The sequence below is a fragment of the Mytilus californianus genome, unplaced genomic scaffold (genome assembly GCF_021869535.1).
Source record: "Mytilus californianus isolate M0D057914Y unplaced genomic scaffold, xbMytCali1.0.p SCAF_7, whole genome shotgun sequence".
NCBI lineage: Eukaryota > Metazoa > Mollusca > Bivalvia > Mytilida > Mytilidae > Mytilus > Mytilus californianus.
This window is the reverse complement of record NW_026262723.1, coordinates 94,112,388-94,137,475: the sequence shown is the minus strand read 5'-3', so window position 1 is coordinate 94,137,475 and position 25,088 is coordinate 94,112,388. Positions and strand designations below refer to the sequence as shown.

The following is a 25,088-nucleotide window of genomic DNA, read 5'->3' as shown; positions in this document are numbered from 1 at the left end:
TATTAAGTGTTCTACTTCTATTCTGTGTGTGCTATTTCAAGTTCCCTTACTAAAATTAAAGAACTTGTTAGTAATTTTTGTAATAAAGCATATGAAAATAATGAAAATAATTATTTTTGGAGGGTAAAAAATCTTTGGATGTTTAAGATAAATTACGTGTTTTGATCGTCTTTCAATTCTGATGACAGACACGACTTTTTCACACTCTACATTACACTTCAACACAATCTTATCATACAGAAGTTCTCTTATTTAAAATCTTTTTGCAAATTTATTTGCTGCAATTCATAGATATACCTACTGGAACTGCGATATAATTATTTAAACTGTAGTGTTTCCTCTTGACAACATTCATGTAAGTTTCGGCAATAAAGTTTATCGACATTTTCTAGGAATTCATATGGGCTCAAATTGCACCCTTTTTAGATAGCAGACTTATTCATGCATTGTTTTGAATCACAGTTTTTTTTTGGCTAAACTCCATTAAATTAATAAAATTAACACTTATCGTTATCTTTAAGATATTTTTGCATTAGATAATCAAGAATTTTTCATCATACTTTGGAAATTTACCCAAGAAAACTGACTTTAAATAAATCTAATATCAGCATTAATAACTGTTCTTTTCTAGATTTAGATATTTCAGTTTCACACGGGAAAATTAAAACAAATATTTACGACAAAAGAGACTTTTTTTCTTTCCCTATTGTTAACTTTGGACGATCATGTGTTCCTTCGACCCCTTCTTACGATGTGTTTATTTCTCCGACTCATTCGCCTGTGTTTGAAGTGACATTTTAAATTTCAATGGACGTAATCTAAGCATTCTTTTTTAAAAGTAAACATATATTACTATATATGTTAAGTTATGAAAACTTATGATCCTACATCCTACCTCCTTTCGATACTTATATTTTGGCATTGCATAATATCATACGTTTCTCATACTGTTTATGACGTCTTTACACTAACTCCATTGGATGTGTACTGATTTATACTTTAGTCTGGGGTAACTTGATTTATTTATACATTGTAATTAACCTAGATTTCAGTAACTGCGAATACTCTTACATTTTTTGTATATTGGTCCTTTGTTTCTTTTGTCTATGTTAGCTCTTGTGCTTTGTAGCGATCTACAGAGTAAAGCCAGTTGCAACTGATTTTTACAGTTTGTTCTCATATTATACTGTTACACCACTGTCACAGATTACATGTACCAATTCAAGAGCCTGTAGTTCCTTTGTTGTCTTTGGTTTATGTCTGTCATATTTGTTTTTTGCAAATTGTATTGTTATAAACTAGCCCGTTTGTTTTTTCTTTTTAATTGTTCCCATTTTTATATTGAGCCCTTTTATAGCCAACTATACGGTTTGGGTTTTTCTCATTGTTGAACCTATGGAGACCTTTAATTGCTCCTATTAATGTCATTTGAACTGTAATGGATAGTTGTCTCATAGGCAACCATACCACATCTCCTTATTTTTATATTCATAACTGTTCATTTATTAAGTCGGTGATTTCGTTGACATAATTACTTAAAACATTTACTATGGTGTTTAATAGATACAAGGGTTTGGTTTTGAAGTTTGTCTGTAACTTAAGAATTCATATTCATAATGGAATGTCACAGCCTAATTTTTACGGTAATGTTGTTTTTAAACCATGTAAATTAAATGCGATCCATGTAAACTTATTAATCCTATGAATAAACTAAAATAAATTCTTTAAAAGTGATATCATTTAACGCCGTTGTAAGATCTTTGAATATTGTTTTTATCGGTACTTATATTGATTTTGTTTTTGATAAATTAAAACATAACTCTATATGTATTGCAATACAGTTTTTAAAACTTATGATCCTACGTCATGTCGATAATATCAACTTTTATTATATACTAAGTAGTAAATACAGATAAATTGTATGTGTAATACAATTATTGGCAAGCGTGCTGTATCAGCCACCCGTGATGATATCAATATCAGCACGGTTGCAAAACTTTATCACACCTTTAATCTCAATGACGTCACGTCATCGATTGCAGTCACGGTTGCAAATGCTTTATCAATCCCCTAATATGTATGACGTCATGTCAAACCTATAATATGTATGACGTCATTTCAAACCTCCTTACCTGTATGACGTCATGTCACATAAAAACATCTACGTGAGGTATATGTATATAATAAAGTGTATATGATATGGCTTTTTCAATATCACACACCGTATCAACCCTCAACCAATATAATCCCTCGAGCAGAGCTCTTAGGATTATATTGGTGTCTCGGGTTGATACGGATGTGATATTGAAAAAGCCATATGATATTCTCTATTTATTATATGACTATAAATTTTCTGTTTTCTCATTGGCTAAAAGCATAGGAAATCCTCATGATAAAACATTATATTCACCGCGGCAAAAATCACGAGAGGTTTATATAAGATTTGGAACAGCGTCCGTATACCTAAATAAAGATATTCCAAGGCAACGTCAATGACGTAGGTTTATGACGTCATGTAATTTAAGTTCCCGTTTTTTTTTTCTTTTTCTTTTGTTTTCGGTAAATTTTTTCTCTCTTCTCGTTTTCGGTGTATTTCTTTAGTAAACTTTATTGAATATTTCAACTTATGAAATTAGCAACTGCACTTGAAAAGTAGATGATATATTTAGTATAAAAACGGGGAGTAGTTTTAAAAGTATCTTGAGCAAATACTAGAAAATTGGAGAAGGATAAAAAGTCATATAATATAACAATTGTTAACTTTTGATTTCAGTTGATACAATGATTTATCAACCCCAAAGAAATGACATTCTCACTCGACTGTTGGCCTCGGTGAATATCATATCTCTGGGGTTAATAAATAATTGTATCAACCTCATCAAAAGTCAATGATTGTATAATATTTTGGCGTTGCACAAGATCACATTTTTTTCAGACTTTTTATGACGTCCTTTCACAAAATCTGTTGGATGTGAACTGATTGATACTTTAGTACGAGAGAAAATCCCAAGTCAGGAGCCTGTAATTCAGCGGTTGTTGTTGGTTGCTGTCTGCTTTTCATTTGTTGTCTTGTCATTAATCAGTCCGTTGATTTTTGTTTGTTTCAATTGTTTCGGCACATTTTGTTATGTCGGGCCTTTTATTGCTTACTGTACGGTATGGCTTTTGTTCATTATTGAAAGCCGTTCGGTGACCTATAGTTTTAATCCACGTCATCTGAAATCTGTTGAATAGTTTTCTCATTGGCATTCAGACCGCATCTTCTTATTTGATACTCATGTTCTTCATTCCAAACGCTTTCATGATTAATTTCATCAGAGGCGTTCTTAGCCAAACGTTTAGAAAGTCAATGCTGTTTATAGTTTACCTTAGTAGTACCGTTGCGTATTGCATATTTGTCTTAGGCGTATCTGAAGATTATTGCAGAAGAACTGCAATCGGTGCACTCGTTTATTTTCTGTTCAATCTAAAAAAAAAATGAAATGTGTTATAAACTTTTATCGTAAGCAACAAGGAATGGCAAACATGTGAGCTTTACCCTCAAGGTCATCAAATGGTCGTTAGAGTCAAATAAATATCATGACCAAATATATTATATTCATCACGAGTTAATTTGATGCTATAGTTGTTTAATTGTTATTAACGTGGTGCTTTAAAAATAACCAATGCCTTACGTTCCATTAATATTATATATAAGATATTTATATTAAGTGTCGATAGTTCGTGTTGGATAATTTCACGGTTAGAGCACCCATCACTACACCGTGAGAGAGTAATCATAAAAATTGATGAAGTGTCTCCAACAAATGATATCTTCGTATCGGAATTAAGTCCGTCATAAAAATTACAGACTTTCTCAAATAAGTATCGATCGCTTAACGCCCCATTTGAAATAAGGATCCTGCAATTAGTTTCTATTTCAACCTTTTACATTAGATAGGCAGCGATATAAACAAAACAATTTATAAAACGAACGAGTCAATCAGATTTACAGCTATGATATCACTTCAATTATCCAACGTAATTCCTCTTTCTTGATGTATGACCGTTTTTGCAAATTTCGAGAAAAACGTATTATACAGTTTAATTACATAGAACGGAAAAGAAATAAAATAAAAAAGAACGTCAGAATAAAAGAAAAATATTTCACACCAGACAGTCTGATCAAGTCAGAAACATTTCTTTTTGGTAATAACGTATATGTTTGCCATCAAACTTTGTTGTTTAGCTGTCGTGTTTCTCTTAAATAAGTTGAACGTATTAAAGATATACCTACTATGGGAAATTGGGTCCCTCAGTCTAAAAATAACTGTTATTATATCTTCCTATAAGGAGGAATTAAATGAGTCTTTGTGTCCTAAAGAATTGTTTATTGTAACTACTTGATACAAACCAGTTTAACATATAAAGTAACTATTATTTTTATGCTTACAACTCGTGTTTTTATTATTAAATTTTATTAAATACGCTCTAGATCAAAACTTTTGGAAGTAAAACATTTAAAACGTCTGAGAGCTACCACAACGACCATAAACATAAAAGGCAAACTCGTCTAAGTTCAACTTTATATACTTGATGGAGTAATAACCTCGTTTAACGTAATTTTATAAACGAAATTACATACAAAATGTTTAAATTAAAATCATACCATTGCCGAGGCACTGTCTACATGGCGGATGGTATCATAGGGGGACTGGTAGTCACCCTTATTTTACAGTTAAATTAATTGTGTATACACTATAGGAATATACCGGTGAAAAACATTGATTGCGGCACGGTTGATGAAATTTGTAAAATGTGTTCATACTTAAGTTTCAAATATCTCCAGTAAAATCATCCTTGACGTTATCATGGTTTATATAAGCCGTTCTCATATGGTAATATTGGTTAAATAGATACCCAGCCTTCATATGTCTTTGGCTTTTTAAAACATGTTGGCGGAAGATAGTTATGTGTTGGTTGGTGCGGGTATGAAAGGGGACAAGAAATCTTGAAGACGGTAAAAGAAACTATTTGTTTTCTTCTAAAAAAATATTTTTACAACAAAAACTTATTTCAATATTGCAGTGGTATTATTGTGTTTTTAGTTTTTCATTTTTTATTTCAAAAATAATTGGCTAAACTGTATAGGAGGGGTATAACGCAATGAGACAACCCTACAACACAATTAAAAAAGGTATTTCAAAGTCGTACAGTTTATTTTTTTTCATGAATAAATACATATCTGCACCATATGTCGAGCCCTAACTCACTCCGAGTCTTAAAATGATGAATTGTCTTTGAATTCTCTTTGCAGTTTATGTTTGCTTTATTCGTGTTATTTATTGTTTTAACAAAATAACCAAAGAGGCAGGGTCAATTTTCTCGGTATTTTTTTCACTCGCACGGTCAAAATCAGAAAGTTGTTGAACCATACAAGAATTTGAACATTAAAGAGACTAAATAGTATATATATAAAAAAAAATCAACGATTTTACATGGATCCATAACATCAAAAATATTATTCAGTGCTAAACATTGTTACTGAAATCAATTTTGATACCAAATTACAAAGTTTAAAGGTTTTCCTAGAATTTTGCATCGATGGACATTGTTAACCATAATGAAAAAAAATGTAGACTATTTGGGAGACAATAAAATTGAGAATGGAAAAGGGACAACAACCCAGCCAAAGAGCAGAACAAATACTTAGTTAGTCTTCCTATACAGAATTTGAACATTAAAGAGACTAAATAGTATATATATAAAAAAAAATCAACGATTTTACATGGATCCATAACATCAAAAATATTATTCAGTGCTAAACATTGTTACTGAAATCAATTTTGATACCAAATTACAAAGTTTAAAGGTTTTCCTAGAATTTTGCATCGATGGACATTGTTAACCATAATGAAAAAAAATGTAGACTATTTTGGAGACAATAAAATTGAGAATGGAAAAGGGACAACAACCCAGCCAAAGAGCAGAACAAATACTTAGTTAGTCTTCCGACAGAATTTTGTTTTTTTTTAAGAATGGACTTCTTTTTCATTTTTGGAAAAATACTAAAAGTTTGTCAGAACTCATCAAAATTGCAGTTTTGAGCCATTTTTAATCATTTGTAATTTGGTCACATGTTTAGAAATACGTCACAATGTTGGTTGGATCTCATAGTACAAACACTGTGAATTTGAGTAAAGATTGAAAGACCTTTTTAAATTGGCCCTACTTCTTTGAAGCAATGTGTTTTTAATTGACATTGCCTATGTACGTGGGTGAACCACTAACAGAAAAATAAATAATTACCCTACTTTTACATCATCAACACGTTATGTAACTCCAAATACCTTTCACCATAATTACGTCAAATTACAGTCCACTTAAATGCAAAATATTGCATTTAGGTGTTACTTTTAAGTACATCATTTTAATGAAACAATTGCTTTCTGTAACTTTTGTCAATCGGCTATTTATACACCAAAGCAATATTGACATTTGTTTCTTAATTTCATTCATTATGTAAAAAAGACATAAAGTAAGTTCTTGAATTAAAACGAAGACAATTCAGTGTAAAGGATCCATCGTTTAGCATATTTCTTATTCTACGCACTCAACCGAAATCCATACAGAAGGAACGATATATTGTAAATTACATTGATATTAACACCAATTAAAATTTATATGGCTTTTATTACATTTTGCTAAACAAAAACCCCCAAAATAGAATTTTGAGGAAGTTGAACTTAGCTGAATTTGACTTTTTATTTCCCATTTGTTCATATAGCTCCTATCGTTTCTAAGTATTTACACATTACTGGCTTTCAAATGATTGGGTTTGAACGTTCCTGGTGAAGGTAGAAGCGCTTGGTACGCACGGAATTTATAACTTGAGTGTTACTTTCATGTAGGATAATGGTTTCTCTATACTATGAGAGTAAAACAAGTAGAGAGCGGAGATTTGGACATGGTAATAAAGAGTACGATTAATTTTTAAACAATGACTAACCAATTTACTAAACTGCAAGGAATATTCATATAAAACCAATGTCAATTTGAACTAACTTTTAAGGAAAAGGCTCTTTAAACACGATCAATCATTGGGACACTGACGGTTGACTATCATAGTCCTGATTTATTAACCTGAGTTTAACGGTGCGCGCGCGCCAAACCTCCCACTTGCATGACAATCATTTCAGTTACACTGAATCTTGGAGTATCAGCAGGTGATAATTATGTGTAATTGTTGAACTGAGAATAGAAAACAATCAATACCAATTTTGTTAATGCATAAAAGTCTAATAGTCCTCTATCTTTATATTAGTGTTAAAAATCTAATAAAGGTATGTTACATTAGCGTTTCATATTCTTTTGCTGGTAAACGTGCAATAAATGTTTTCTTGATTGGAAGCATTTATTTCAAAATTCGAATGAAACTGGCAATGCTTTCCGACTTGAATCCTTTATTCAATTTTAAATAGTAATGATCTACTTGTAATTTCAGTTAGGGTCATTATCGAAAATTTCTCTTCTTTGATTGTTTTTCTTGCAGTTCTACCCGAGGAAGATTTAGTATTCAATAAATTACATGTTTCTAACAATTAGATTTATCTTATCTTTACATTTAAAACCTACAATAACATTTCAAGTGACATGTGACCGTAAATTGAAAATAAATATATGTTCTATCAACATTCCAGTTTTGTCTCGTGAAGAAAAAAAAATAACAGTAGCAGATGACTAGTTTATTATTCAGTTTTATTCTTTACAATTTATTAAGTCACTGAACTGTAAGATTTATAAAAAAACCCACGCTAATAGTATGATTACAAGTCCACCATAACTGAGAATTCCGTCAGCATCAGATGTCAGTTCCCAGAAAAATTGATAAAATCATCAAAACTTTAAAGGAACGGACGAGATGAATGAAATGATATATTTATCAGATCGTATTGACGGATGAATATAAGCAATGTATGAACATTGTCGGAAAAAATGAAATTTATTTGTTCTCGCTTCGAAACACCCGGCACTTGAAGCTTTAGTTGTTTGTCTTTTTTTTAAAAGAAATCGACATAGTTTAAACGTCCGCGAAGAGGACCCCAAAATGAACTGTTACACAAAAAGAAATATTCACACTAATGCTTGCTCAACATGGCATCGGGGTAACAGGAGACTTTATTTGACCAAGTACATATAAAGCAAAAATTATTTGTGTACCTGTACCGACCGTGAAACATCGAATAACAATTTCTGAACGTTTAAGAAAAACAAGAAATTCTGAAAATATACAATACAAAATAATTAAACAATTTTAGCACACTCTGCTAAAACTGGGTATTACATTTATACAGTTTTACTGAACTCTCTCTTCGCCATTTAAACCGCTCTTTTCAAAAACGTCAAATTTGTTTTATAAAAAGAAGCTCCTCCGCATTAGAGTTTTATTGATTGATTGATTGATTGGTTGGTGTTTAACGTCACTTTCAGCACTATTGGCTATTTCGTAGCGGTCAGTTTTTATTGGCTGAGGATGCAGGACTGCCCGGAGGGAACCACCGACCTTCGGCACGAATAGTGACAATCCTAATCAGTTAAGATTGGAGTCGAATGCATCTTCCAAGTCGGGGTTCGAACTCACAACCTCAGTTTTGACTAGTGCTACAGTAGTGCGACTACTTAGACTACTCGGCCACCGAGGCCCCTTATTATTATTATTCAAGTTTGAAAAAAAAAACATTTTTTTTTGGTCTTCGACATTAATTGTGAGATCAAACTAATCATAAGTACAATGTTCAGCACATTTTTTTTTAATATTGAACGTCTTTCAACGTCTAAAATAGGGATGATTTGGGCAAATGTAAGAAAATGTTAATTTCAGTTTGATGACCTTTTTGTTTAAGAATACTGTTTGTATATGGTTTTCACTTTATTTTCAGGCATGAATATTTTTGTAGCCTTCTTTGTTCTGTTGTTATTATTAGCCGAATCAACACCACCAGCTGCCTCATCTATACCCCTTATAGGTAAGCTAATTTTTTAAAATATGCACTAGAATGATTTAGATATGTACTTTCATCTTAAAAGGTGAAAGCGACTGTACAGTTCAGAAAGATTTGGCGTCGCGCGCGGTCAATATAGCGCACGCTTTAATGTTTTTTCTGTGTTCAGTAGTTATAATTTTCCTCTTTGTATTATTCATCTGCTATATGAATCTTTGTCGTACATCTTCTTCCACTTTTCCAAATAGTGCTGACCAGTCAACATTGTATTATCAGTAGAATCGTCCGTCCGTTTACTTTTTCTATTTTAATCATCTGCTTGAAAACCACTTAACATAATAAAACCAAACTTGAAAGAAATAATTCGGTCGAGTTCCTCTGTAAGTGTATAATTTTGGTGCTGATAACTTCAGACAGGACCGCCTTTGCTTATTCTAGATTCGAAAATGAAATGGAACCAGATTTGACAAGTATGAATCTTTGATGTTCCTTAACAAGTGTTGTTACTTATAGTGCCGAGCAGAAATTCTTGAATACCAAAGGGATATTCAAACTCGTAAGTCGAAAAGGAACTGACAATTCCATGGCAACAACCGTTGAATGACGAAACAACAGTCTACAAAACACAACGTAGAAAACTTAAGATTGAGCAACACGATCTCCACCGAAAAACGGATCTCAGGTGCTCCGGAGGGGAACGCAGATGATGCTCCTCGTGTGGCACCTGTCCTGATGCTCATTAAAGTATAAATTTGGTAATAAGTCTAATTCAGTAGGTCACATTGGAGAAAAAGAGGACGGGATTGTGGTAACACCAATAGGAACATATCCGTCGTCATATATGAAAGAGATATTCCAGAACTTCATCACCTTGAACTCATGGTTGAAAAGCTTCTTTGTTAGCACCAACTCTCTTTCAGGAAATCATAATAGGAAATGCTTACTCTGGAAGATCGTATCAAATGAGAGATATATACTCCATATGGAGGCGCTGATGGAATGTTTGCTACATAGAAATGTAACGTTCACAATTGAGACACACCCTCTTTAAGAATCATGCATTTATGTGCTACTATATGAGATATTTTTCATAAAATGTTAATAATATTAGATTAACGATAATTAAACCTTTGTTTGTGTTGAATAAGACTGCAGGTTTTTCTTCATTTTAATGAAAATCATATACCGTCATTGGTTTTTAGAACTTTTTGAACGTCAGGATGGGTTGTTATGCATAAAAGATGATGAATATAAGAGAACAGTGATTAAAATTTTATTTGCATTGTTCAATAATGCCCATATTTCTTCTTTTTATCCAAATTAATGCACCTTTATTTGCAATCAGTCATTTTTAATGCCCCTGGATTAGTTATTCCTTATAAAATGTGAATAATCCTGTAACTTTGGGTTGTGTTGAATAAGAGTGCAATCATATCTTCATTTAAATGGAAATCACATAAAATGTTCGCATTTTATAAAGATGCTAATATTTCTTCTTTTTGTTAATATTAAAGCACCGTTATTTTCAATCAGATATTTTAAATGATAAAGTGTAAATAGTCTAAGGACAAAGATACTTAAACTTTTGTTTGTGTTGAATAAGAGTTCAATTATGTCTTGATTTTAATGGAAATCATGAACCGTCATTTGGTTTTCAGTACTTTAAGATCATCAGAATGGGTTATTTTTTCATAAAATGTTATTTTGAATATGAGAGATAAGTGACTAAAACTTTGTTATCATACTTTTAAAACCGGGTTTGTACTTACGTGTAGCTGGATCTGCTTACCCTTCCGAAGCACATGAGATCATCTCAGTTCTTTTTGGTCCTTAGAAGTACTTGATTAGTGTTTTTTTATGTTGGTCCTGATGAAAAGTTCCTGATGTTCGTGTTTCTGTCTGGTCAGGAATCTTATAAGTGTTGCTCTTTGTCTTATAGCTTAATGTTGTTATTTTTGTCATTGTGGAATTTGGTATTGATGGAAGATCTGTGACAGTTTATATCAAATTTATTCACACTTTTTTCGGCGCCATTTAGAGCTTGACATATTGTATTAATACTGTCTACTATTGAAGACCGGTTGTTTGCTGCTAGTCATTTATTATTTTTATTGAAATAGTGATTGTTGTTGAAAATAAAATTAGACAAGCGGATCTCGTAAAATAAGTAAAGTTTTCAATCTTGCTTTTTTTCGGCAAGTAACATGTTTTATAAAAAGGTCTTAATAAAATTTGAAAACAGCTAAAAAAATTGCAAGAACATATACAAGAAAAACAAATTATATGGGGTATACATCCATGACACAAAATCGGAACATGCACAGCAAAAACAAACAAAAGGGCAAAAGAACAGCGATTTTATTGCTTTTCTTCATCTCAAAGTCACATTGAGTCCTTCAACTGATCAATATGTAGGATCGATGTGTTTTTGATATACCATTTGCATTATCTGTAAGCCGTATTTTCATAGCCCTTCCAAAATGGACGACATGGGTATAAAAATATTGTTACCTTCGGTAATATAATCCATGCTAAAGACTGTTATGGATGTATAAATACGCAGCCACTGTCAGTCGGAATGTGGACGTTATATCAAATACCTCTTGGGGGATGTTCCAAGTCATATGCAGGTTAAATTACCTCTTTTTCAATTGAAAGTTCCAACTTATCAACCTTTTTAATCCTTCATTCCGGTTGTTCAACTTGGCATATTTTATCAAATTAATTGTTTTCTTGTTTTCATCATGAGTATGCCACATGTCTCATCCTTTATCAATGTACCTTTCAAATAATTTCAAGAGCCACTTAACAATCACCAACTAATGTGTAAGTTGCAATAATGTTTCTGTGGCTCGTAGGGAGGAATTAATCCTTTTAGCCCACAATATATTGGTAATATTTCAAAACTACTATTCAAGCATAAAGCTTGCAGGGTTTGGTCCAATTATTCATAGTGTATAATAACGAATATAGCATTAGCGTCCAAATTAGTCCCTAAATTCATACACCACAGTCTCCCAAATGAGGGTGTAAATTAATTTTAAAGTATGAACAGATTTTGATGAAATTAAATCCACTCGAAGGTTATTCTAATCATTTAGTATATGCTGTGAAAATTGCCTCAATCAAAATCATGTGTTACAACGAAGTTTCCACCATTTATCATTATTCCCACGGGACTTTGTTCTGACAACCAAAAATCTCTGTCAGAAGGTATATCCTCAATTCCTCTAATGCTTTTATAGTGTTTCCAGTATTTTTTTCAATACCAAAGCAACGCTTTTATATAAAGTATTATCGTATAGAAAATCGTTAAGAACTCTGAATTTGTTTGCCTTGTGAAAGTTGAGGGAACGTTTTCTTTGTAAACTACAGTTCTATATGATAAACACAAAGTGAAAGAAAGTGTCGATGATTGTTTCTCATTCCTATCTAGAGAAACGAATCACATTACATACTAAGAAGCAACCTGAGAACAACCTTTTTATTTTTCTGCTTTTTTGACGGTGTTGGACATAACCAGCTGAGTAGCATGGTAATGTTGAGTGGGAGAGCAGACGGACAAAAGTGGGTACCTAATTTGTATAATCAACCCAGATCACTGATGCCTCAAAGAAACATTATACACATATCGAAGATGTGCAGGAATGTTATTCAATTTTTCCAGACTTGGGGAAGGTAGCCATTTTCAGCAAAATTTACGAGAGGCTGTACAAGTTTTGTGTAATCAACTTCTCCTACAGTTTCCAACCATATCATTGAAACTACACAGAGAGATTGCACACATATTCTATTTCTCTGAACTTGGGTACTTGGTTATTGTTCAGCAAAATTTACAAAAGACGGTACCAATTTAGTGTTATTATCTCCTCTATAATCTTAAATCCAGGTCTCTAAAACTCCAAAGATGATTGTAGATATTCAAGTTGTGCACCTGCTAGTTTGGAATTGTTTAAATAAATTTTATCTGTTTTCCAAACTGGGAACTTAGTGATATTTACAGCAAAAAAATGTCTAAAGATGGTTACATTTTTGTTTTGTTTTAACCCAGATATTTGAAACTTATTGAGATAGTGCACCTTCATTTATGGCATTTATGGAGTTGTTTAAAGAATTGTTTAAATTTTTACAATTCAAATTGCCATATATTTGAACGTTCAGTATAGACCATTCTTTATTGTTCAAGAAATTAGCCATTTGAGTCTTTGATCCATGTTTACACTTATCTAATGAATCACATTTTGACTTGATTTCGTCTTCTGTGGTTCTGGTTTACATAAAGAAGAACTTATTATTAATGGATCATTCATCATTGCTCTATTGTTGTTAGATGATTTTCCTGTCTAAACAAAATCAGATTTTTTTAAAGGAACACACAACATACTGCACTGCAAGTCTGTCTCAGACTTACAACAAAATCGTTAGTAAAGTAAAGATATTTATAATTAAACGTGATTTATATAAAGCCAGAACTGATTGTATCACACTTGGGTCTAGGCTTACAGCTTACTAAGACTATCAGTCTAGGCTACAGATTACTAAGACTACCAGTCTAGGCTACAGCTTACTACGACTATCAGTCTAGGCTACAGCTTACTAAGACTATCAGTTTACTATGTGGAAATCGTGACTAAATATAACCCTGAAAAGTTAGGATAATAAAGAAAGTGTTCATTTTCACCAGACTAAAAAACGATAACTACTTAAACAATATCTCTTTACTAAACCCGTGATTATCATGGGACCATAAGTGTCTTTAACAGCGTCAATCTGAACCTAATTTGACGATCTCTAGAATTAATTGATTGTACTTTTGAAAGATGTTTTGTTTCGAGACTGTTGGTTATTTTGTGCAACTGTGATTTCCTCGGGGACTCTTGATTCACTTCTATTAAACAAGCAATGAAAATATTTGTCTATTTGTTCGATAAAGCTTGTCAAGAATAACTGTGTTTCCTTTTCATTTAATTGACATGTTTCCAGTTCAAACACCTTGGAATTAGCTGAATAAAGTCTTTGATATTAGTGGCATTGTAACTGTTGATGAAAAGTTGTGTTTATACTTCAGATATGACTTTGGTTTTTGAAGTTTAAAATTAATAATCAACCGAAGTTGAATGAAATGGAAAGCAAACAGAAAACACTCAATATTACTTTCCCCAAACATTGTCACTAAAACTGTTTATTCAGATTATTGATATATCTCTGCAGTTTTTTATATTGGGTGATATTAGTTATTCAACACATACGTGATTTTGTTTTATATATACGCATTCATGAATTGAAAAACTTTAAAAACAGAAAGAAGTTACCAAGAGGACAACTCCCCCCCCCCCCCAAAAAAAAAAAAAAAACAACAACAAATTACAACACAATGGAATAAACGAAAAACGAAGAAAAACAAACAACAATAAGTAAACACTACACAGAAAACAAAAGCTCAAACATCACGAACTCCACCAAAAGAAATAATAACTGATATAAATGCAACAAAAATTTAAAAAAGATTGAAAGGAATACTGTTAAGGAAACGTTCTTCAAAGTCTTAATTACCTGATGGTAGATGGGCGTATACAAGGCAACAATGTTACTACAAAGATGCCTATTGAACTTTATTGGAAATAACATTACTGAAATTGAATTTGAAAAACTGAACTCATCTTGGCTAGACAATAATACATTTATCATACTGTTACGATTTGTTGGAAAATAATTGTACTAATTCTAAGGTATAAAATTATCTATATACACTGGCAGTCTTTGGAAAAATAACATGCAAAACGGCTATCACAGTCTTTTCTCGGTTTATAGTTCTGATATCGGTACATATTATAGTGTATGAAATGATTTACTTGTAACACTGTTCACCAGAATGGAAGTTTTTTAAATGACACTTAAATGACACCCAATACTCACGTTGCATGAAATAAACCTGCATACAGTAAACCAATACATCTGATATGAAAAATGACATGTTATCACGGTGGGTAAGGTTGTCCTGCGAGAGAACGTTCTGTGCTGGTGATTCGGTCCTGACTGGTGCTGGTGATCATTAAAAATATGTAAACAAAGACGAAAATGACGAATTTTGACGTTTTCTCGCATAAAAAATGGAAGGAAACAGTTGAGATGTTTTAATTTTGTTTCTTATGGGTTCAAAGGCAAAAAATTACAAATGTGACCCTCTAAACTGTTTCAGTAAGCGTAACACAAAAGTGCTCACTTTTAGAAAATCTAGAACTGAAAAAATAAAACAAAAATGCTCCTGGAGTCCGCTTTCTATACCCAAATCCACACGACAAAATTATTTTGTGAAAAACCTGTGCAAATTATTTAAATTGTGCATTTTCTCAGTTTAGACATGTCCTGATTCTGTGCTGGTGGGTCCTGTCACTGTGCTGGTGGGTCCTGATACGGTGCTGGTGATTTTGGGTAAACAGTAGGTTATATTTGAAACAAACGTTACAGAATCAATAAAATTGGGCAGATAATTGTATTCAATCGGATTTGTGACTCCTATTTTTACTTTTGTGCATCCATTTGGCTGTTTAATAAGCGTTTTCAAATAACCGTATTATATATTACATAAAAGGGCAACATCTTCCGTCCAATATCAGATGAAAATATATCTAATTAGAATAGTTTTATTTAAGATATTAAATGCCCTTAAATTGATGATTCTCTACATAATATGCTAACTAAAACAGTTTTAAAAGGTGCTTTAGGTTAAGCGACATGTATATTATAACGATAATAAACGTTTGACTGGTTTATTTCAGTTAAATATACGAGGTTAGATGATCTTACTACTGGTGCCTCTAATTTCTTCCTTAATATATACACTGTCTCCAATACATTTCGACTGGATAAAAAAAAACGACCTAGACTTTCTTTTTATACATGACTGATAAAAACTTACTAGAATGGAACAAGATGTGAACAAATGCAAGTCAAAGTATGACCTTCAACAACGAGCAAAAACCATAACGAATACTAGCTATAAAAATCACGGTAAACGATTAAAAAATGAAGACCTTCGGCCTGATTTAAAATACAACTTTGAACAAAAAATAAACATGACAGATAGCAAGCGTCGACAACCACTGGTTTTGGGCACTCGTGACAGGGCTTAACATGTTTGTTTGCGCTCCACACCCCACCCAACCCCTCCTCCTTTCCTCCTTCATTGGTACAGTGGTGTGACAACACAACACTTAGCACACAAAATAATAACATAAAGACACAAAATATTGAACCACGAGTACTCGCAGCTACTGAAAGCTAGTTTAACTAATAGATAAACCATGTTCTCTTAGATTAAAATCTCAATCGGTACACATCAAACAAATTTCGCAAAACTTAAGTTTACAAATTTACGTTTTGTTTTAGCAAAACTTTAAAACTGTGCAGTGAATCTTGTGCTCACAACAGTTATTGTCATACAAATGTATACATCAGACATTATAAAGGCATGTGGAAGATACTAAGTAGTATTTTACAGTTCAATTTATTGATCATAAAGGGATGGAGATTGCATGGAGGTTAACATAGGATAAGAAGAAATTGATAGTATTTTTGGCGAAAGACTTTAACCTTCTTTGCATTAAATTCTGGAAGTTTTCTTGTTGCCGTAAATGGTAAAATCCATAACAAAATCTCAATAATTTGTTGGAATGAATAAAGGTTTTAAATCAAATTTTCATTTTTTTCAAAATTTGATCCACTTTTTAGCTCCCACCCTGACAAGCCATGTGAGCTGTCGGTATCCTGTTGTACCTACCGCCCGTAAACTTTCACATTTCCATCTTTTTACCCAATTCATACGTGACAGGATTGTCATCCTAGTAACCGGTGTTACCAATGTATCGAACATTTTTAGTTTAAAAATTCCACAATACTATATTCATTTTGTGTGTCAATTTGTTTAGACAAAACAAAAAACAAAACTGCAAAAACGTCGAATACAAGAGAGTATTTTTTTTAAATGTCATTATTATCTGTCGATTTCTAGATCTATGCATAGTATTTATTTCAGATGACATGGATTTCATACCCTGGTTACCCTGCTTCCCTTCATATATTCATATTTATCGTCCTTCCCTACGCCTATATCACCCTGCTCAGTCGCTCCGTAATTCTCGTATCACGGCTTTGAGACGAGAGCAGGCATTATCAGCGACGTCACAATGTCTGAGGAGAAGTTATCAGCGACGTCACAATGTGAGAGGAGACGTTATCAAGATTGCTTTCGTCAAGCGTAAAACTGTCTTAAAGAGGGTGAAAAGACCAGTTATAAGACGATAAACAGATAATCGGGTTTTCTTCGTATATATATCGTAAAATATCTGCCGCTCGACACAATGTGAAGCTTTTTCTCTCGTTCGCTGCGCTCACTCGCCAAAAAGGTTCACATTGTGGCTCGCGGTTGATATTTTACGATATCAATGTGTAGAAAACCCGATAATCTATACACATATATAAATAAACAAACTAAAGGCTGCAACTGGTATTTTTGCATTTAAAATGATTCATTGCAACAAGAATATTTGTATTGAATGGAAACTGTGTGGGTCAAAATCTTGTAATGCTGATAAATGTTGCTGGACCAAGTTTCGGCATCTGATCTGAATTTTCTGAAAAGTGCAAGGTAGATAGACATTGGCCTGTTGAATATTTTTACTCGGGTGAGTTTTGCTCTAACCATGCTAACTGCTTGAACTTTTGCGATATAAACTAAAAACTCGAATATAGACAGTGGTCATGTTTGTTGATGAATATTGTTTTTCCTAGATTCACCTAAGAAAATTCATTTGGTGACATTTGGTCAAGCAATTTCAGAGAAGGTTTTTTTTAATTACGGACGCCAAGTCAATAGCTCACACGGCCCCTTGATACAGGTGAGCTTAGAGCGAAACGGGTTGACAACCAGTTGAAATCAAACCAAGTTTTGTAAAGTTTGTATATTTGGATTGTTTAAAACTGTTTTTATGGATTTTAAATGTTAAATGTAGGTGTATAATTTAAGATTTTTTTTGCATCTTATATACTTGTTTATACTCAATTGGTAGTATGAAGCTACGAGATATTGTAATTTTTGCACATTTAACAAAACAGCCGATTTCGGTAGGTGCAAATACTTGTGGGTTTTTAAGATGCATAAGCATAAATTCCACTGGAAAAAAACATGCACGAAAAGATAAAATATTGATCTTAAAAAGCATTAATTTGCATCTCTGCCACCGGCAACAGTATTTTTGTTTGGGGGGGGGGGGGGGGGGGTCTAAAAATGGGCAATTATCTTATCGTAAAGAGACAGTCGAGTACACATTTTACGTTCAAGGCGTGTTTGAGTTGATTGTTTTTTCCTGAAAACGTATATCTGGCTTTAGATTAGATTTTTTCTTTATATTAAGGCTACATGTTAATATAATAATACTGAGAATTCACAGTACTTACTAAAAAATGAAATAAATGGATGAAGTGAAATACCTTTGTAACGAGTCATTACTACAGAGAAGGTGTGTTTGAAACACAAAAATTAAAAGCCTCGTGCTATAACAAATATTTAACTAAAAGTGCATTTCTTAGTCTGGTATTTTTTTTTTTTTCGTTCACTCATTTTTCACTCATTCTCAATTAAAATTTAGGCATATTGTATTTTTAATCAGGAAATATATTTAAAAATAGAAAATTAGGACACATCGTTCACTTACTCCCCCTTAATTCTTTATCAAAAATCCTTGACAACAGACTTTACTTTTGGATCTTTAAAATGCATAACTTAAAAAAATCTTATTTGTGTGTGTGTAATCTAGGTTATCTAGTCTTCATTTTCTGACAAATTCTAGTCTGCCCTTCCATGAAATATTTAAATATTTTTTTTAATGTTTTATTGAACTTTCGAAAATTTTCCCTGACAACCAATCAGACAATAATTTTATGTTGACCAGAGGCTTAAAGGTACAGCAAATGATGCTTAATAGCTACATAGATACATTTTACTTTTAAAGCACAACTTTTAAATTTTACGGGAACCCCCCTTCCCCTCTTGGAAAATGTTTTTATGGGAAAATTATCAACTGCAGTAATACAATCGTTCTTGATCATCTGCATCAAATTATTTTTTATCAACAATTTTAGAATTTCAAATCTATTCCAAGCTTAATAACTTTCACCATGACCTCCCTCTTCCTTATTCCAAAAAAAATCCCGCAATATTATTGTCATCCTTTTAGTAAACACTAAATTGTTTCAAATAAATCTGATTTTAGCTGCTGAGGACACATGATTCTTACGCGCAGAAACAAGGCTGAGATTCATTTGGTTGAATAAAAAGAAAAGTATCTACAGTATCGTACAAATTTGTCAGAGAAACAATATCCAGGATGCTTAGGCTACACTGAATATATTATCTACACTCATCTATGAAATGTTCAGACCCACCTGATAGTTTGCCGTGATCAACTTAGGTTGTGCTTGATTTTCATATGATGAAGACATAATCTTAAATCAGTTTAATTGCGGTCTGGAGCAGACATGGTAGTAGCTGTTAGTAGTCCCTTGTTAATTTATGTATCATTGTCATTTTGCTTAGTTTCTTTAGTTACCTATTCTGATACTTACTCGGACTTCTTTTAAACTGAGTTTTACTGTGCGTATTGCTCTGTGTTTGTTTATTCTACATTGGCTAGAGGTATAGGGGGAGGGTTGAGATCTCACAAAGCATGTTAAACCCCGCCGCATTTTTGCGCCTGTCCCAGGTCAGGAGCCTCTTGCCTTTGTTAGTCTTGTATGTTTTTTAATTTTAGTTCATTTATATGCTATGGAGTTTAGTGTTACGTCCATTTTCATTGAAGTGGTACACATTTTATTTAGGGACCACCTGAAGCCCGCCTCCGGGTGCGGGATTTTCTCGCTGTGTTGAAGACCCATTGGTGTCCGTCGGCTGTTTTCTGCTCTTTGGTTGGGTTGTTGTCGCTGACAAATTCCCCATTTCCATTCTCAACTTTATTAAAAAAAAGTCCTTTATTCTATATGTATGCTCTCCATTTTTATGCAAAACCTTTTACATTTTGATTTTCGGGTCATTGTTGAAGGTCGTATGGTGACGTATAGTTGTTAACACCTAGTTCATTTGGTTTCTGATGGAAATTTGTCCATTGGCAAACATACCAGATAATCTTTTTTATATAGGTATTGGATATTTTACACCATATTTTGATGGTCATGCAAAAGGATCGTAATCCAGCAAATCGTATGCATATTTTCTTATCTCAAAAGGGGGCAAGAGGGGTTCAATTAACAGGTCAATATTTTTTTTATTTTGCTCATATCAGATTACAGTAAATTCAAAATATTGATAACCGATAACAGCATTTTAAATCATCTTAAATAAGAAAACAGTGAATTCAAAAATCAAAAAACAGTAAACAGGGGTATTTTTTTTCATAATAACAGTTCACAACAATGTCAATTTTAAGAAAACAGATAACAGCTAATTAGTCAATAACAGCTAACAGCACAAATATCTTCAAAATAACAGTTAACAAAAGTTTGAAAATGCCAAAACACCTCAACAGAAAGATCTTGCACCCCTCTCAAAAATCAAATAAAAAAAAAAACAGACTCAACTTGGCTCATATGAAATATCCACCAAATATATGCTAGGTATATTTTCTATCAATTATACAAATTTTCTGCATCAATGATCTTGAATATGTGCGCCTTTTAACTAAAATATAAAGGCACAGAACCAGGACATAGGTGCACAGAACCAGGACCGTTTTTCTAATCACCAGCACATCGTCAGGACAATTTCGTTTGGCGAATTTGCACGACTTTTTCAATAAAAAATCGTTGTAATATTCATCGCATGGTACTTAGGAAGTATCAGAGAAAAATTAAGCAACAGAACGGTTGTTTTATTGCCGTTCTGGTACAATGTAAACAAACCCACCAGCACAGAATCAGGACCCACCAGCACCAGTCAGGACCGAATCACCAGCACAGAACGTTCTCTCGCAGGACAACCTTACCCACCGTGGTTATGATCTTTTTATCATATGCTTCAACAATGGAGAAAAATAACAGTTAAATATATTGATCATTTTTATTGTATCATTTGTTTTGCATTTCATATAATATATTTTTCTGTTTCCCAATATTTGTTTTGTACCCTACTTTGTTATGTTTTTCACCGAAAACGTACCATTGAGATGTATTTTCCGGAATTTGCCGAGTAACGCCGGAATGCCATGCAATAACGTTACGGAACGGCATGCGATAATAACCGGAAGCAGTTGATACATTTTTCATACAGCCCGCTTAGCACCATTTCGAAAAATATGGAATTCACGTAAATCTAATGCTATTATCTTCCTGTAAAAATTATAAGTTATTTACTCTAAGTATATGATAAATATAAAAATATCGTATCCAAATAGTTTTCTATTAACATTTCTCTAATATTTTACAGGTGCGTACTACTGTCTTAATATGATACTGATAACGCTGTCAACATTTTTATCAGTGATCGTTGTAAATTTGTACTTCCGGGGTTCCAGAACGGAAGTGCCAAAATGTGTCAAATCGGTAAGTAAATTATAGTATTAACAAATATAAAAATATGGAGATGAGGTATGATTGCCAATGAGACAACTATCCACCAAAGTTCAAATAAAGTGGATGTAAGCAATTACAGGCAATCGTACGGCCTTCAACTATGAGAAAAACCCATAACGCATAGTCGGCTATGAAAGGCCCCTACATGAGTATGGGTATTTATCCATCCCTCATCCCTAACAACAAAAAGGGCACTAAGTACAGATCTAAGAGTACTCGCTGTTACTAACAGCTAGTTCAAAGCCAATAACAACTTATAAAAAAATTATGTATCTAAAACTAATATATCAATCAGTACACATCCAACATCCAATGGATTTAGTTAAAGACTTCATTAACAGAGAAAAACATGACCTTGTGCAATGCCAAAATAAAGGTATCGACAGATTGTAGAACCGTTAAAGTGCATATTTGATAACAAAACAAACTATTTAGTATGATTTTAATTTACTGATAACAAAAACAATATTCAAAGATCTCTAATTACAGTGTTGAATTGGTAACTTTTAGAATAAGTTTATTTAAAGGATTGATAAGTTTACCCGGATCGTATATAAATTTCCGGACTCGGTTAACAACATCACCGTAAAATTTAGGGTGTGCTATTCCGTCTGAAATAAGTTTTTTACTGGTACAGCAAAACTTGCAAACTTAATCTTTGTATCTATGGAAGAATTTAGTAAAGGTTTTAAGTAATTTGTGGTAACGAAATCCCTGACTTAATAACATTGAAATCCAACACGTCACTACAGACACGGGCATAACGAACGAGTTGGGATATATAAACATAAATGGTGCCAGAGGAACATCACCGTCCATTAAGAACATTTTGCGACATTAAAAGCGTTTTGACAACTTTGCTGCTTTGGTTGAACGCTTTAACATCTTATTAAAATATAACAAGCAGTTCATACAAAAATAAGAAGATGTGGTATGATTGCCTTTGAGACAACTCTCCACCAGAGACATAATGACGTAGAAGTTAGCAACTATTGGTCACCGTACAACCTTCAACAATGAGCAAAACCCATACCACAAAGCAAGCTAAAAGGCTACGTCATGCCAAATGTAAACAATTCAAACGAGGAAACTACCGACCCGATTTGGCCATGTCGTTTTGTATAGAAAGGCAACTAATAGACCATTTGATCATCTAGACACGTATAGACCTTAACTTTGGTAATATACATATTGATAGATGAACCACACGCTTCATTAACTGTAATATGGCACGGGGTGTCATGAATTATTTGTTCAGTAAAACCTCAGGCAACGATTCCTATAATAAAAGTATTGCCAACGTATTAATTGTCAATTGTGCATCTGGTGCAGTCAAATTAGTACCGTAAATGTTATAAATATTATACTTATGGCGTTTGCAGTAAAATTGCAAAAATGGCATTCATTTTCTTTTATAAAGATAATGATAACAGTAATGATAATAACAATAGTTGATAAAAAAAGATACTGCAACTTCTGTCAGAATAAACAGATAAAATGAAATATGAACATTAGAAATACCTCACGGTAGAATCAATTTTAGTAATTAACTATCATTGTAGTAGATTCAAAATATTTTTATTCTACTTTATGTTTCAGCTTTTTGTAAACGGATTTGCCAGAATTCTATGTATGAAAGGACAAGTGTCTTACAATTCCTGTTCAACAGATACATCACGAATTACAAATAATATCAATATGAAAAACAGAGAAAAACGATTTAAGTATGACAAAGTGGGTTATTTTGAAACACAGACAGAGGACAGTTGGAAACCAATGCAAAACGGTCTCCAAAATACAGACGACGAACCATGTCCTCCGATTCCAACTAGTATTTCTCAGACTCTTCTGTCGTCTGTAGAGGGAGATGTCAAAGAAATCAGAAACCATTTGCAACGGTGGTCGGATAAAACAGAAGAAAAAGAAATTAAAGAAAGAATAACACGAGAATGGCGAATTGTCGCCCTTGTTTTAGACCGCTTGTTCTTCTGCTTATATTTGCTTGTCATTATTGTATCGATATGCACAGCTTTTCACAGAGCAATTGTCAGTTTATTTAATCAAGAAGAATAACAAAATATACAAAAGGGAAATGGTAATGTCGAGGGACAAAAAACTTGCTCTTTTATAAATACCCAGTCCAAAAGAATTATTTTTTCCTGAAATAAAAAATCTATCTATACACATACATGTATACAAATATACGCGATCGTTTACTAGTAGTTAACACGGTATTCTGTATGCGTCATGCGCGGTGGTATACATTCAAATGACTGTTTACGTTACAATTGATATTAACGTCCAATTAGCATCCAGCAATGCACATAGACGGTATACATAAGCATACTCTTTAAATTTCACGGTTAAAATAACATTGAACATATATCGGTAAGTGTATTGTCCTCGCCAAGAAAAAGCAGAAAATCTCGACGAATATCACTGTTCTTCCTGTTCCTAAAGCTAGTAGAATAGAATATAGTTTGTCTGGTGACGTGTACTGGGGTATTATGTTTAAACATGGTCTTATTCAGTTCATTTAATTCAATTCCAAAAACAACCAGAGTTTTTTCAAATCTAAAATGATGTTTTAATTAGGAACAGAACATTTCAATGTCAAGTTAGGAACAGCACATTTCAATGTCAAGATTAATCCTATTTAACATGTTGGAACGTGTTATCATTGTTAAAAACTGTGGCAATGTTTAAAATAATTAGTTGTACTGTCAACCTAAAATAACAAATGACGTAAAAAACCTAATTTACATGGACGACACAACTATTTAATTTGTAAAGATTATTCTTTAGATAGATCATACCATGGTTAATGAATCTGAAACAGGCAGTAGTTAAAAAAAATCGAATAAATTATATGTTCATTCATTTTCTGCAACCCATAATAAAAAGTACCGAACTCTATAGAAAATTCAAAACGGAAAGTCCCTTATCAAATGGCAAAATCAAAAGCTCAAACACATCAAACGATTAGAAAACAACAGTCATATTCCTGACTTTGTACAGGCATTTCCTTATGTAGAAAATGATGGATTAAACCTGGTTTTAAAGCTAGCTAAACCTTTCACGTGTAAAGACCGGAACTAATTTTATCTTTTTAATTAGTTTGATCTTACAAAATTTTGAAAGTCAATAAACAAGTTTCAAGTCACATCTAATTACTGTTACTAAACTGATTGTTCGAAGCAAACCAAATAACTTAATAAAGTTATATAATTTCATTTTTTTTCATATTACACAAAAAAAGTGAGCATCGAAAATAGCTTATCACAGCCTTTCGTCTGTAGATTGACAATGCATGAAAATGATTCACGTAAACTGTTTCCGTGTTAAAGCTAACATTTTTTTTGGAATCTTAATAGATTTTCATGTTCATATAAGCTTCAAATCTAATACTGTTTGGGTTAAAATAGTAAATTGTACCTATCAAATGCCATATATGTGGTTTACACAATAAAACATTGTATGAAATGA

The 25,088-nt window shown here is 32.7% G+C and overlaps 1 protein-coding gene across 1 annotated transcript in view; it reads left to right on the top strand.

Annotated features, from left to right (window-relative positions):
* LOC127708685 (neuronal acetylcholine receptor subunit beta-3-like) overlaps positions 1-25,088 on the top strand; it is a 61,539-nt gene extending 36,451 nt beyond the window's left edge. The window contains exons 6-8 of the mRNA XM_052213799.1: positions 8,919-9,005; positions 21,457-21,572; positions 23,202-25,088. Of these exons, the coding sequence (XP_052069759.1) occupies positions 8,919-9,005; positions 21,457-21,572; positions 23,202-23,675 (677 nt within the window). The 3' untranslated portion in view covers positions 23,676-25,088. The remainder of the gene's footprint in view (positions 1-8,918; positions 9,006-21,456; positions 21,573-23,201) is intronic.